At 45.1% G+C, this 16294-nt stretch overlaps 1 protein-coding gene across 1 annotated transcript in view; it reads right to left on the reverse strand.

Moving 5' to 3' along the window:
- The window catches only part of LOC130295880 (uncharacterized), a 125869-nt gene that overhangs the window by 75930 nt on the left and 33645 nt on the right, over positions 1-16294 (reverse strand). Inside the window, exon 6 of the mRNA XM_056547202.1 lies at positions 2817-2916. Coding sequence (XP_056403177.1) covers positions 2817-2916 — 100 coding nt within the window. The remainder of the gene's footprint in view (positions 1-2816; positions 2917-16294) is intronic.

Consider the following 16294-nt stretch of genomic DNA (forward strand, 5'->3'; position numbering starts at 1 on the left):
GAAGTAATTTACAAATCTGTTTAACTTTCTGGAACCAGTTGATATATATAAAAAAAAAAAAAAAAAGCTTTTTCCTGGAATACCCCTTTAACCCCTTAACGACGCAGGACGTATATTTACGTCCTGCGCCGGCTCCCGCGATATGAAGCGGGATCGCGCCGCGATCCCGCATCATATCGCGTGGGTCCCGGCGCTAATCAACGGCCGGGACCCGCGGCTAATACCACACATCGCCGATCGCGGCGATGTGCGGTATTAACCCTTTAGAAGCGGCGGTCAAAGCTGACCGCCGCTTCTAAAGTGAAACTGAAAGTATCCCGGCTGCTCAGTCGGGCTGTTCGGGACCGCCGCGGTGAAATCGCGGCGTCCCGAACAGCTGATCGGACACCGGGAGGGCTCTTACCTGCCTCCTCGGTGTCCGATAGACGAATGACTGCTCCGTGCCTGAGATCCAGGCAGGAGCAGTCAAGCGCCGATAATGCTGATCACAGGCGTGTTAATGCACGCCAGTGATCAGCATAGGAGATCAGTGTGTGCAGTGTTATAGGTCCCTATGGGATAACAATGATCAGCATAGGAGATCAGTGTGTGCAGTGTTATAGGTCCCTATGGGACCTATAACACTGCAAAAAAAAAGTAAAAAAAAAGTGTTAATAAAGGTCATTTAACCCCTTCCCTAATAAAAGTTTGAATCACCCCCCTTTTCCCATAAATAAAATAAAACAGTGTAAAAAAAAATAAAAATAAACATATGTGGTATCGCCGCGTGCGTAAATGTCCGAACTATAAAAATATATCATTAATTAAGCCGTACGGTTAATGGCGTACGCGCAAAAAAATTCCAAAGTCCAAAAAAGCGTATTTTGGTAACTTTTTATAACATTAAAAAATTAATAAAAAGTGATCAAAAAGTCCGATCAAAACAAATATCATACCGATAAAAACTTCAGATCACGGCGCAAAAAATGAGTCCTCATACCGCCCCGTACGTGGAAAAATAAAAAAGTTATAGGTGTCAGAAGATGACATTTTTAAACGTAAAAATTTTCCTGCATGTAGTTATGATTTTTTCCAGAAGTGCGACAAAATCAAACCTATATAAGTAGGGTATCATTTTAACCGTATGGACCTACAGAATAATGATAAGGTGTAATTTTTACCGAAATATGCACTGCGTAGAAGCGGAAGCCCCCAAAAGTTACAAAATGGCGTTTTTTTTTCGATTTTGTCGCACAATGATTTTTTTTTCCGTTTCGCCGTGCATTTTTGGGTAAAATGACTAATGTCACTGCAAAGTAGAATTGGCGACGCAAAAAATAAGCCATAATATGGATTTTTAGGTGGAAAATTGAAAGGGTTATGATTTTTAAAAGGTAAGGAGGAAAAAACGAAAGTGCAAAAACGGAAAAACCCTGAGTCCTTAAGGGGTTAATAGGGAGGAATCGTGTGATGTCCTGGAGACTGATAGGAACCCCCCCGATATGACTCCGGACGTGACCCCACATTGTAGAAGGAGAGCGGGACAAGGGCACAGAGTTATACTAAAGTCAAAAGGCAATGTGAACATAGCCTAAGCCTACACCTATTTATATACACATATATACACATTATATATATATATATATATATATATATATATATATATACACATATACACATATATATATATATATATATATATATATATACACACACACACACATACCTCCAACCACAGAGCTGCACAGCACTGGTAGAAGCTATTTCCTGGCCAGCTAAAGGACCTGTGATGATGTCATGCCCATGTGACCAGCCATGTGACTAGACTCGAGTAGGCGGAGCCAGTGTGGAGTCTGTAGGAAACACAATAAACTGCCTAGGATTTAGCAATCTCACACGGAGCAGGGGATTTCCTAGGCAACAGATTGACCAGGTCCTTTAGCTGACTAGGATTTAGACTCCTCCGTACAGCACTCTTGTGGTTTCCTCGTTGTTACAGGACCTGCGGTGATGTCACAGTCACATGGAAGAGGCGGAGTCAAGGAGTCACATGATCGGGGGCCACTGCTCTAGAGCAGTGTTTCCCAACCAGGGTGCCTCCAGCTGTTGCAAAACTACAACTCCCAGCAGGCCCAGACAGCCTTCGGCTGTCTGGGCCTGCTGGGAGTTGTAGTTTTGCAACAGCTGGAGGCACCCTGGTTGGGAAACACTGCTCTAGGCTCATCTGCTCAGTGTATGCAGGACTCTGCTGTGCTGGTTGTGATCGCTGCTGGATGAGCTGAAGTTGGTTTCTTGTTCAGCAGCTTCTTATTCAGCTTCCTTTGGAAAGGGGATAAGATGCCAGGGGCGGAGTACCCCTTTAAGGGTGAAAAAAATAAAGAGTAAGGGCCCCTCCATAATACCCAACCGTATCCAGCCCGGCCCAAACTGTGGATTGGCATTAAAACAGGGGCGAACCTTGCCAACTATGTACATTTTCTGCATTTTGAATAAGTAACTGATGAATTTAAGGGGTTAAACGCTGTTGGGCCACTGACCTAAATGTTGAAAACTAAAGAGTAAGGGCCCCTCCATAATACCCACCTGTATCCAGCCCGGCCCAAACTGTGGATTGGCATTAAACCAGGTGCCAACCTTCCCAACTTTATACATTTTCAGTATTTATACTAAGTAACTGGTGATTTGTAAAGAATCTGCATGACCCCGTGTGTAACACCTATCGTCTTCCCCAAAAATAAGACCTATTGTTACTTTGGCATTCTGGCTGAATATAAGGCCGCCCCCCGAATATAAGGCCCCCATAACCCCCGCACAATCAACGTCGGACCTCTCTGTACCTTAGCGGTGGGCGCCACCGCGCAGCTCACTGAGTGGCCGCAGCACAACCCGAGCTGCTCAGGCAGCGCGCAGTCACTTTCAGCTGCGGCGGCCGTCTCTCTGAATGATGAGGGACACCACCGACATTGCGCAGGGGGACATCCCTCATTATTCCAGAGCCTGCGCCGTCTAGGGTTGCCACCTTTCCCTCAGAAAAATACCAGTCGTGGGTGTGGTTATGTACCCCCCTCTCTCTTCCCCATAGGTATAGTAAGTTACCCCCCCCCTCTCTTCCCCATAGGTATAGGCAGTTACCCCCCCCCCCTCTCTTCCCCATAGGTATAGGCAGTTACCCCCCCCCCCCCTCTCTTCCCCATAGGTATAGGCAGTTACCCCCCCCTCTCTTCCCCATAGGTATAGGCAGTTACCCCCCCCCTCTCTTCCCCATAGGTATAGGCAGTTACCCCCCCCCCCCCTCTCTTCCCCATAGGTATAGGCAGTTACCCCCCCCCTCTCTTCCCCATAGGTATAGGCAGTTACCCCCCCCCCTCTCTTCCCCATAGGTATAGGCAGTTACCCCCCCCCCTCTCTTCCCCATAGGTATAGGCAGTTACCCCCCCCCCTCTCTTCCCCATAGGTATAGGCAGTTACCCCCCCCCCCCTCTCTTCCCCATAGGTATAGGCAGTTACCCCCCCCCCTCTCTTCCCCATAGGTATAGGCAGTTACCCCCCCCCCTCTCTTCCCCATAGGTATAGGCAGTTACCCCCCCCCCTCTCTTCCCCATAGGTATAGGCAGTTACCCCCCCCCTCTCTTCCCCATAGGTATAGGCAGTTACCCCCCCCCTCTCTTCCCCATAGGTATAGGCAGTTACCCCCCCCCCCCTCTCTTCCCCATAGGTATAGGCAGTTACCCCCCCCCCCTCTCTTCCCCATAGGTATAGGCAGTTACCCCCCCCCCCTCTCTTCCCCATAGGTATAGGCAGTTACCCCCCCCTCTCTTCCCCATAGGTATAGGCAGTTACCCCCCCCCTCTCTTCCCCATAGGTATAGGCAGTTACCCCCCCCCCTCTCTTCCCCATAGGTATAGGCAGTTACCCCCCCCCCTCTCTTCCCCATAGGTATAGGCAGTTACCCCCCCCTCTCTTCCCCATAGGTATAGGCAGTTACCCCCCCCCCTCTCTTCCCCATAGGTATAGTAAGTTACCCCTCCCCCCCCTCTCTTCCCCATAGGTATAGTAAGTTACCCCCCCCCCCTCTCTTCCCCATAGGTATAGTAAGTTACCCCCCCCCCCTCTCTTCCCCATAGGTATAGGCAGTTACCCCCCCCCCCCTCTCTTCCCCATAGGTATAGGCAGTTACCCCCCCCCCCTCTCTTCCCCATAGGTATAGGCAGTTACCCCCCCCCCCTCTCTTCCCCATAGGTATAGGCAGTTACCCCCCCCCCCTCTCTTCCCCATAGGTATAGGCAGTTACCCCCCCCCCCTCTCTTCCCCATAGGTATAGGCAGTTACCCCCCCCCCCCTCTCTTCCCCATAGGTATAGGCAGTTACCCCCCCCCCCTCTCTTCCCCATAGGTATAGGCAGTTACCCCCCCCCCTCTCTTCCCCATAGGTATAGGCAGTTACCCCCCCCCTCTCTTCCCCATAGGTATAGGCAGTTACCCCCCCCCTCTCTTCCCCATAGGTATAGGCAGTTACCCCCCCCTCTCTTCCCCATAGGTATAGGCAGTTACCCCCCCCCTCTCTTCCCCATAGGTATAGGCAGTTACCCCCCCCCCTCTCTTCCCCATAGGTATAGTAAGTTACCCCCCCCCCTCTCTTCCCCATAGGTATAGTAAGTTACCCCCCCCCCCCCCTCTCTTCCCCATAGGTATAGTAAGTTACCCCCCCCCCCCCCCTCTCCTCTCCATGGAATTGGGGGGAGGGGGAATTGCCACAGGGGAATTGGGTGGAGTGGAATTCAGACACACACACACACACTGGCCGACAGACACACAAACACTGACACACACACATAGTAACAGACACACTTACCTACTACCGCAGCACCTCTCCAGTCTCCTCACAGTCTCGGCGAGTGACGTGACGTCCTGCGCGGGTCTGCGGAGTGATGTCACTTCCGCAACGTCCCTCCGCAGATCCAGCCGCCCGGCCGCACAGCATTGCACAGTGCCAGATAAAGTTTTAGACTGGGACTGGGAGACAGGGACAGCCTCGGAGTCAGACAGGGTGCTGTGCTAGAGCGGCATGGTGTGGGCGTGCGGCCCGCACCCCCGCTCAGCAGCGCCGGCACCGAACAGAACAAGAGTTGTTGTTTTTTTAGGTTAGTGTGTGATGACAGTGAATGAAAAATACCGGCCATTGCATGGCCGGTATTTTTCATCCAAACTTACCGGGACAGCCCGGAATCTGAATGAAAATACCGGCAGGGTGGCAACCCTAGCGCCATCACACCAGGACTACGGTAGCCACCGCCTGCTTCTCGCTCTGCGACAGTGAGTCATGTGATGCAGAAGGCGGGGAATGTGAAGCACAGACACACAGGGGTGCCGGGGGGGAGTATAATGTCTGGTAAAGGGGAGCAGACCAGAGCAGAAGATGACCGATAATACTGATCAGTGCTGTGTCCTATACATAGCACTGAACAGTATTAGCAATCAAATGATTGCTATAAATAGTCCCCTATGGGGACTATTAAAGTGTAAAAATAAAAGTAAAAAAAATGTGAAAAACCCTCCTCCCCCAATAAAAACGTAAATTGTCCCATTTTCCCTATTTCACCCCCAAAAAGTGTAAAAAAAAATATTTTCCATACATATTTGATATCGCCGCGTGCGTAAATATCTGAACTATTAAAATAAAATGTTAATGATACCGTACGGTGAACGTAAAAAAGAAAAAAGTCCAAAATAGCTGCTTTTTTTATAACATTTTATTCCAAATTTTTTTTAATAAAAAAAAAATATTAAAAAATATGGTATCAATAAAAAGTACAGATCACGGCGCAAAAAATGAGCCCTCATACCGCCGCTTATACGGAAAAATGAAAACATTATAGGTCTTCAAAATAGGGGGATTATAAACATACTAATTTTGTTAAACAGTTTGCGATTTTTTTTAAGCGCAACAATAATAGAAAAGTTTATTATCATGGGTATCATTTTAATCGTATTGGCCCACAGAATAAAGATCACACGTCATTTTTACCGTAAATTGTACGGCTTGAAAACAAAACCTTCCAAAATTAGCAAAATTGCGGTTTTCTTTTTAATTTCCCCACACAAATAGTATTTTTTTGGTTGCGCCATACATTTTATGGTAAAGTGAGTGATGGCATTTCAACGGACAACTGGTCACGCAAAAAAACAAGCCCTCATACTAGTCTGTGGATGAAAATATAAAAGAGTTATGATTTTTTGAAGGCGAGGAGGAAAAAACGAAAACGTAAAAATAAGGACTCAGCATTTTTCAGTTTTTACATTTTCGTTTTTTCCTCCTTACCTCTAAAAAATCATAACGCTTTCAATTTTGCACCTAAAAATCCATATGATGGCTTTTTTTTTGCGCCACCAATTCTACTTTGTAATGACGTCAGTCATTTTACCCAAAAATCTATGGCGAAATGGAAAAAAAAATCATTGTGAGACAAAATTGAAAATAAACCCACCATTTTGTAACTTTTGGGGGCTTCCGTTTCTACGCAGTGCATATTTCGGTAAAAATGACACCTTCTCTTTATTCTGTAGGTCCATACGATTAAATTGATCCCCTACTTATATAGGTTTGATTTTGTCGCACTTCTGGAAAAAATCATAACTACATGCAGGAAAATTTATACGTTTAAAATTGTCATCTTCTGACCCCTATAACTTTTTAATTTTTCCGCGTACGGGCCGGTATGAGGGCTCATTTTTTGCACCGTGATCTGAAGTTTTTAACGGTACCATTTTTGCATTGATAGGTCTTATTGATTGGAATTTTTTTGCGCGCACGCCATTGACCGTGCGGTTTAATTAACAATATATTTTTATAATTCGGACATTTGCGCACGCGGCGATACCACATATGTTTATTTTTATTTACACTGTTTTTTTTTTTTTTTATAGGAAAAGGGGGGTGATTCAAACTTTTAATAGGGAAGGGGTTAAATGGCCTTTACTCACTTTTTTTTCCACTTTTTTTTTGCAGTGTTATAGCTCCCATAGGGACCTATAACACTGCACACACTGATCATTGTTATCCCATAGGGACCTATAACACTGCACACACTGATCTCTTACACTGATCATTGTTATCCCATATATAACACTGCACACACTGATCTCTTACACTGATCATTGCTATCCCAAAGGGACCTATAACACTGCACACACTGATCTTTATCATTGATCAGTGGTTTCTCATAAGAAACCAGTGATCGATGATTCTGCCGCTTGATTGGTCATGTCTGGATCTCAGGCACTGAGCAGTCATTCGGCGATCGGACAGCGAGGAGGCAGGTAGGAGATCCTCCAGCTGTCCTTTAAGCTGTTCGGGATGCCGCCATTTCACTGCGGCGATCCCGAACAGCCCACTGAGCTAATCGGCATGCTTTCACTTTCACTTTAGACACGGCATTCAACTTTGAATGCAGCGTCTAAAGGGTTAATAGCGCGCGGCAGCGCGATCAATGCCGCGCGCTATTAGCCACTGGTCCTGGCCGTTGTTAGAGGCCGGGCCCGACCCGCGTTATAGATCGGGAGCTGACTCATGACGTACCGGTACGTCATGAGTCCTTAAGGGATTAAGGCCCAAATGGGCTGAGTCCTTAAGGGGTTAAAGTCCCATACAAGTCTATGGGAAATATATGTTACTGCATAACTTCCAAATGGCTGGAGATATTTCCATAATACTTGGTCACATGTTACTTATATGTCCACTTAAAATATAGGATAGGTAATTTAACCCTTAACTACCCCCATTTGTGAGGGTCGGGGTTTTTGTTTAAAGTCCCATGCAAATCAATGGGAAATGTATGGGAATAACAGGATATGAGGATGGGACATAAGATATGAGGTCGGGATGTGAGGTCGGGATAGGAGGATGACATAGGAGAAAGGGATATGGGGTCGGACTATGAGGACGGGATATGGGGTCGGACTATGAGGACGGGATATGGGGTCGGACTATGAGGACGGGATATGGGGTCGGGCTATGAGGACAGCATATGAGGAAGGACTATGTAGACAGGATATGAGGTTGGGAAATGAGGTCGGGATAGGAGGTCGGGATATGGGGTTGGAATATGACAACAATATATGAGGACGGGATATGAAGTCAAAAGATTCCTCCTCTGTTTATTTTCCTCTGCAACAAGGATTAGGAAGGAAAAACCGGGCAACACCGGGTACTTAGTTAGTAGAGGATGAAGAGGGACGTCCGTTTAGCGTCCTTAAAGTACTTACACCATCCGATCATACATTGGCACAATATGGCGCTGCATAAACTCACCGCTGGATCTCCGCAGGCGCAGTGGATGGTAGTACATTGTGACCGTGAGATGTGAGCGCCGGTTCTGACACATGAGCAGCGCGGAATTGGAGTCCACACTCAGTACAGGCAGAAGCTGAACACAAGACAGGAAATAGGTGTGTGACGCTGTAGGACGCAGGCGCACCAGGTTTGTTTACAAATGAACGGAGTTTATGCCGCGCCATATTGTGCCAATGTATGATGGGATGATGGAAGTACTATGAGGATGATGGAAGTACTATGAGGATGATGGAAGTACTATGAGGATGATGGAAGTACTAGGAGGATGATGGAAGTACTATGAGGATGATGGAAGTACTATGAGGATGATGGAAGTACTAGGAGGATGATGGAAGTACTAGGAGGATGATGGAAGTACTAGGAGGATGATGGAAGTACTAGGAGGATGATGGAAGTACTAGGAGGATGATGGAAGTACTAGGAGGATGATGGAAGTACTAGGAGGATGATGGAAGTACTAGGAGGATGATGGAAGTACTATGAGGATGATGGAAGTACTATGAGGATGATGGAAGTACTAGGAGGATGATGGAAGTACTATGAGGACGATGGAAGTACTAGGAGGATGATGGAAGTACTATGAGGATGATGGAAGTACTAGGAGGATGATGGAAGTACTATGAGGATGATGGAAGTACTATGAGGATGATGGAAGTACTATGAGGATGATGGAAGTACTATGAGGATGATGGAAGTACTAGGAGGATGATGGAAGTACTATGAGGATGATGGAAGTACTAGGAGGATGATGGAAGTACTATGAGGATGATGGAAGTACTATGAGGACGCTAAAATGACGTCCCTCTCTATCCTCTAGATATCAGATTTGTCTGGAATATGTTTTTTATGCACTTTAGTATGTTTGTTGCTAATGATCACGTGATGTTTACATACACAACCAATCAGATCCCGGAGGTTGGATTATTACCTCATCACTGGGAGTGTGATGCACATGTTTTTTGACCAATTGTAATGCACCTTGATGTATTTAAAGGGGTACTCCCGTGCAGGGTCGTTTGAAGGAATTTGGGGGCCCCAAGCAAAATAGACATGGAGGTTGTTGGCCCGACAGGGTGAGCTGCTGAACCAGGATAGGGGCAGGAGGACGACCCAGCCCACCGGGCGAACCCGGTGTGCCTGATGGCCAGTCCGGCACTGCTCCTCTTCCTGTACCACGCGTACCCAGCCGGACGGACAGCCAGGAGGAAGAGGAGCTCGGCCATGCTACAGGAAGGGGAGGAACTCGGGAGGTGACCAGGAGTGCTGCAGCCGCCTGAGGCTCTCTATAGAGCCAGCTCGGGGCCCCAAGCAATTGCTTGGTTTGCCTGTCCTTTAGCGACAGGCCTGCTCCCGTGGAAAACTTTTTTTTTTTTTTTTTTTTAAATCAACTGGTGCCAGAAAGTTAAACAGATTTGTAAATCACTTCTATTAAAAAATCTTAATCCTTCCAGTACTCTTTAGGGGCTGTATACTAAAGAGAAATCCAAAAAAGAAATGCATTTCCTCTGATGTCATGAGCACAGTGCTCTCTGCTGACCTCTGCTGTCCATTTTAGGAACTGTCCAGAACAGGAGAAAATTGCATTAGCAAACATAAGCTGCTCTGGACAGTTCCTAAAATGGACAAAGATGTCAGCAGAGAGCACTGTGCTCATGATAGAAGAGAAATCCAAAAAAGAAAAGCATTTCCTTTGTAATATACAGCTGTTAAAATGTACTGGAAGGATTAAGATTTTTTAATAGAAGTAATTTACAAATCTGTTTAACTTTCTGGCACCAGTTGATTTAAAAAAATTCCACTGGAGTACCCCTTTAACCCCTACAGGACCCATGACGTAACGTTATGTCCCGACACCCTGGGTCTTAAGGACCAAGGATGTACAGTTACGTCATGGGCAGTTCTGGTCCCCGCCGTGCGGGGATCGGACCGGGATGCCTGCTGAAATCATTCGGCAGGCATCCCATGCAAATGCCCAGGGGGGTCATCAGACCCCCCCATGTCGGCAATTGCGGCAAATCGCAAGTGAATTTACACTTGCGATTCTTGGTCATTACGGGTCTATAGTGACCCGGAATGTAAGGGGGATCGCGGGTGTCTAAGACACCCATGATCCCCCTGAAGCGATAGGAGGTGGCAGGGGTGCCACCCCTCCTATCCCTGCTATTGGTGGTCTAGACGCGACCACCAATAGCAGATCGGGGGCGGGGGGGGGTTAACTTTCGTTTTCCCTGGCCACCCACAATAGGCAGGGCAGGACGGGGAAACGACGGGGATCGGTGCCGAAGATCCACTTACCGATCCGGGTGGGCGACGGAGATTGGCGGGCGGCGATGACGTCCGGCTGGATCCGACAGAAGCCGGTGAGTTGCCTAGCAACATCTGCAGGGTACAGTTTGAGACCATTATACAGTGGTCTCTAACTGTAGCCCTCCAGATGTTGCAAAACTACAACTCCCAGCATGCCCATACAACTGTTTGCTGTCTGGGCATGCTGGGAATTGTAGTTTTGCAACAGCTGGAGGACCACAGTTTGGAGATCACTTTGCAGTGTTCTCTAAAACTGTAGCCCTTCAGATGTTGCAAAACTGCAAATCCCAGCATGTCCAAACAGCAATCAGCTGTCTCGGCATGCTGGGAGTTGTAGTTGCGTACCTCTAGCTATTGCATAACTACATCTCCCAGCATGCCCTTCAGCGATCAGTACATGCTGGGAGTTGTAGTTTTGCAACAGCTGGAGGCAGACTGGTTGGAAAATACTGAGTTAGGTAACAGAACCTAACTGAAGGTTTTCCAACCAGTGTGTCTCCAGCTGTTGCAAAACTACAACTCCCAGCATGCACGGTCTGTCAGTACATGCTGGGAGTTGTAGTTTTGAAACAGCTGGAGGTTTGCCCCCCCATGTGAACGTACAGGGTACATTCACACAGGCAGGTTTACAGTAAGTTTCCTGCTTCAAGTTTGGGCTGCGGCAAATTTTTCGCCGCAGCTCAAACTCCTAGCGGGAAACTCATCGCAACACGCCAGTGCGAATGTACCCTAAAAACACTACACTAACACATAATAAAGGGTAAAACACTACATATACACCCCTTACACTGTCCCCCCAATAAAAATGAAAACCGTATTGTATGGCATTGTTTCCAAAACGGAGCCTCCAGCTGTTGCAAAACAACAACTCCCAGCATTTCCGGACAGCCACTGACTGTACAGGCATGCTGGGAATTTAGCAACAGCTGGAGGCACCCTGTTTGGGAATCACTGGTGTAGAATACCCCTATGTCCACCCTATGCGATCCTTAATTTAGTCCTCAAATGCGCATGGCGCTCTCTCACTTCGGAGCCCTGTCGTATTTCACGGAAATAGTTTAGGGCATCTCCGTACTCGGGAGAAATTGCACTAAAAATTTTGGGGGGCTTTTTCTCCTTATGAAAAGGAAAAGTTGGGGCTACACCAGCTTGTTAGTGTAAAAAAATAAAACATTTTATTGCCCTATACTTTTTATTTTCACAAGCGTTAAAAGGAAAAAAAAGACCCCCAAAATTTGTAAAGCAATTTCTCCTGAGTACGGAAATACCCCATATGTGGGCGTAAAATGCTCTGCGGACGCACAACAAGGCTCAGGAGTGAGAGCGCACCATGTACATTTGAGGCCTAAATTGGTGATTTGCACAGGGGTGGCCGATTTTACAGCGGCTCTGTCATAAAAGCAAAAAAATAAATACCCACATGTGATCCCATTTTGGAAACTACATCCCTCACGTAATGTAATAAGGGGTACAGTGAGCATTTACGCCCCACAGGTGTCTGACAGATTTTTGGAACAGTGGTCCATGAAAATGAAAAATGTAATTTTTAATTTGCACAGTCCACTGTTCCAAAGATCTGTCAAACGCCAGTTGGGTGTAAATACTCACTGCACCCCTTATTAAATTCTGTGAGGGGTGTAGTTTCAAAAATAGGGTCACATGTGGGGGGGTTCACTGTTCTGGCACCACGGGGGGCTTTGTAAACGCACATGGCCCCTGACTTCCATTCCAAACTATTTTTTTCCCAAAAGCTCAATGGCGCTCCTTCTCTTCTGAGCATTGTAGTGCGCCAGCAGAGCCCTTGATGTCCACACATGGGGTATTTCCATACTCAGAATAGATGGGGTTACAAATTTTGGGGGTCTTTTCTGCTATTAACACTTGCAAAAATGTGAAATTTGGGGGGGAAACACATTTTAGTGAATTTGTTTTTCTTTTTTACATATGCAAGTCGTGAAACCCCTGTGGGGTATTAAGGCTCACTTTATTCCTTGTTACGTTCCTCAAGGGGTCTAGTTTCCAAAATGGTATGCCATGTGTTTTGTTTTTTTTCGCTGTCCTGGCATCATAGGGGCTTCCTAAATGCGACATGCCCCCCGAGCAAAATATGCTCTCAAAAAGCCAAATATGACTCCTTCTATTCTGAGCATTGTAGTTCGCCCGTAGTGCACTTCAGGTCAACTTATGGGGTACATCCATACTCAGAAGAGATGGGGTTACAAATTTTGGGGGGTATTTTCTGCTATTAACCCTTGCAAAAATGTGAAATTTGGGGGTAGACACACATTTTAGTGAAAACATTTTTTTTTTTTTTACATATGCAAAAGTCGTGAAACACCTGTGGGGTATTAAGGCTCACTTAATTCCTTGTTACGTTCCTCAAGGGGTCTAGTTTCCAAAATGGTATGGCATGTTTTTTTTTTTTTTGCTGTTCTGGCACCATAGGGGCTTTCTAAATGCAACATGCCCCCAAAAACCATTTCAGAAAAACGTACTCTCCAAAATCCCCTTGTCGCTCCTTCGCTTCTGAGCCCTCTACTGCGCCCGCCGAACACTTTACATATGAGGTATGTGCTTACTCGAGAGAAATTGGGCTACAAACATAAGTATACATTTTCTCCTTTTACCCCCTTGTAAAAATTAAAAAATTGGGTCTACAAGAACATGCGAGTGTACAAAAGATTGTGAATTTTCTCCTTCACTTTGCTGCTATTCCTGTGAAACACCTAAAGGGTTAAAACGCTGACTGAATGTCATTTTGAATACTTTAGGGGGTGCAGTTTTTATAATGGGGTCATTTGTGGGGAATTTCTAAGATGAAGACCCTGCAAATCCACTTCAAACCTGAACTGGTCCCTGAAAAATAGTGAGTTTGAAAATTTTGTGAAAAATTGGAAAATTGCTGCTGAACTTTGAAGCCCTCTGGTGTCTTCCAAAAGTAAAAACACGTCAATTTTATGATACAAACATAAAGTGGACATATTGTATATGTGAACCAAAAATTTTTTTATTTGGAATATCCATTTTCCTTACAAGCAGAGAGCTTCAAAGTTAGAAAAATGCAAAATTTTCAAATTTTTCATCAAATTTTGGGATTTTTCACCAAGAAAGGATGCAAGTTACCAAAATTTTTTATCACTATGTTAAAGTAGAATATGTCACGAAAAAACAATCTCGGAATCAGATTGATAACTAAAAGCATTCCAGAGTTATTAATGTTTAAAGTGACAGTGGTCAGATGTGCAAAAAACGCTCTGGTCCTAAGGTGTAAAATGGCCTGGTCCTTAAGGGGTTAAAGCGTACCTGTCATAGTGCAAAAAAAAGAAAAAATATGTGATATGTTACTCAGGACCCAATCCTGATCATGTGCATATAATTTTTATGTGTCTGGGACCTATATATCCAGAGATATAAGCATTTATCTGCTGGTGAGTTACTTTTTCATTGTGCAGGCTGAGGGGGCGTGTCACTCTGTCTCCCTCACAGGAGCAAGCCTGGGCAGTCAGCCAATCAGTACTCTCTACTCTGTAACCCTTTCCTCTCTGGTTTCATGCTGTGTCATGTGTCAGAGGAAGATACTTGGAGCTTGCCTGCAGTAATCAGAAGACATTATCGGGAATTCATAACAGGATAAAATGAATAAAAATAAGAATAGATCTTTATAAAATTAGTGCAAGTATTTTTTAGATAAAAGTACAGCATTTTTATGAATACATGTTCTATCTGTTTTATCTTCTCCTAGTAAAGCTGGATGCTAATCAGCATAGTTGTCACTATGTGTGTCATTCATCTTTCACAGACTCCTGAATGTCTGATCAACTTCTTTGTCATTCAGGAGTCCGAGAAAGCTTTGACTATTTCAGCATGCTGGGAGTTGTAGTTTAGTAACAACTGAAGCTGCAATGTTTGTAAATAACTGTGTTAGAGCAGTGTTGCCTCCAGCTGTTTTAAAACTACAGCTCCCAGCATGTCCACACATCCTTTATCTGTAGTTTTGCATACACAATAGAAATCTCCTATACTGGATACCAGTATGCTTTACGGCCGGTATCCAGTATGCTGTAAAATCTAGACTAGTCTGTCTGGATAAAAGACAGGCGACCCCTAGTGGTGGCTATTTTGAGCTTGAATTTTTTTTAACAGGTGTATATTGTGAAATGTCATATTATAATGAGTCCTGCAATATATGAAAAGTTTTTAACAATGACAGTGCCTCTTTAAGCTTCATTGTACTACCTGTTATGCTTGACAAAGGCACGTAGCCAAAACGTTGCACTTTGGTGTGGAATAAACTTGAAGAAAGAATGTACTGAGGGTCCAGCACTTCGTTGCAAGCAGATTTATTGAAGATACATCACACCATAAAAATGACAGTCAGTCAGCCTGAAAGGTGACGATTATCGGTATCGGCCCTAAAAAAATCGATATCGGTCGATCCCTACTCGGTATTACCAATACAGTGGAAACCACCCGAAAGAGACTGTTTTTCGAAACTACACCACTCAAAGTTTCAATCTAGTAGGGTAGAGAGCATTTGGACCCTACAGGTGTTTAAGGAAACTTAAAGGGGTATGCCAGTGAAAAACTATTTTTTTTCATATCAACTGGCTCCAGAAAGTAAATGACTTCTATAAAAAAAATCCTAATCCTTTAAAGAACTGACTTGTATGACCTGAATTATATTGTTAGAACTAATGTAAAGACTGGTCCTGGACCCGCACATTTCTCTTTGTGACCATTACAGACTAATGTTTTTTATTATTATTATGACATGTGACTTACATGGGAAACATTTTTATTGTACTATTTGTTGTTTAGAAGCAGTAGCGAATGAAAGCGAAATTCCCAAGTTGTTTATCATCTAGGGATCGACCGATTATCGGTATGGCCGATATTATCGGCCGATGATCACGATTTTGGGCATTATCGGTATCGCGGTGCGGCGGATCGGGGGGGGGGGGGGCGGTCGCGGTGCGGCGGTGGGGGGGAGCGGTGGCAGTGATAGGACTCAGGACCCCCGGACAGGCAGGGGGAAAGAAGCGGGTGGCCGCGGCCTATGGCACCCCAAAAGCCACTGCAGTGCATTGATTTAAAGCGCCCTCTTTAAATCAATGATCTGCAGCGGTGTCGCAGGGGGATAAATAGCCGATAACTTATACCGGAATATCGGTATAAGTTATCGGCTATCGGCCCTAACCTCCACCGATTATCGGTATCGGCCCTAAAAAAACGATATCGGTCGATCCCTATTTAATTTCAGGACCAAGTTAAATTATGTTTCCCCCCCCCATATATATATATATATATATATATATATATATATATATATATATATATAACATAATTTTATTCATTTGGAAATGGGTAGGGTGGGGTCCATATTAATGCCATTCCCATTATCTGTGTTCTTCAGGTCAGTACGATTATAACAAATATCCAATTTGTATTAATTTTTTTATTTTTTACTACTTTAAAAAAAAAATCAAACACTTGAAAAGAAAAATAATGAAAATCTCTTCTGATCCATATAACTTTGATATTTTTCCATTACGAAGCTGAGTGAGGGCTTGTTATTTGTGTTGTAATCTGTAGCTCTTATCGGTACCATTAACCCCTTAATGACCACGAGCGTAAACTTACGCTCGTGGTCGGCTCCCGT

Source organism: Hyla sarda, chromosome 1, assembly GCF_029499605.1.
Source record: "Hyla sarda isolate aHylSar1 chromosome 1, aHylSar1.hap1, whole genome shotgun sequence".
NCBI lineage: Eukaryota > Metazoa > Chordata > Amphibia > Anura > Hylidae > Hyla > Hyla sarda.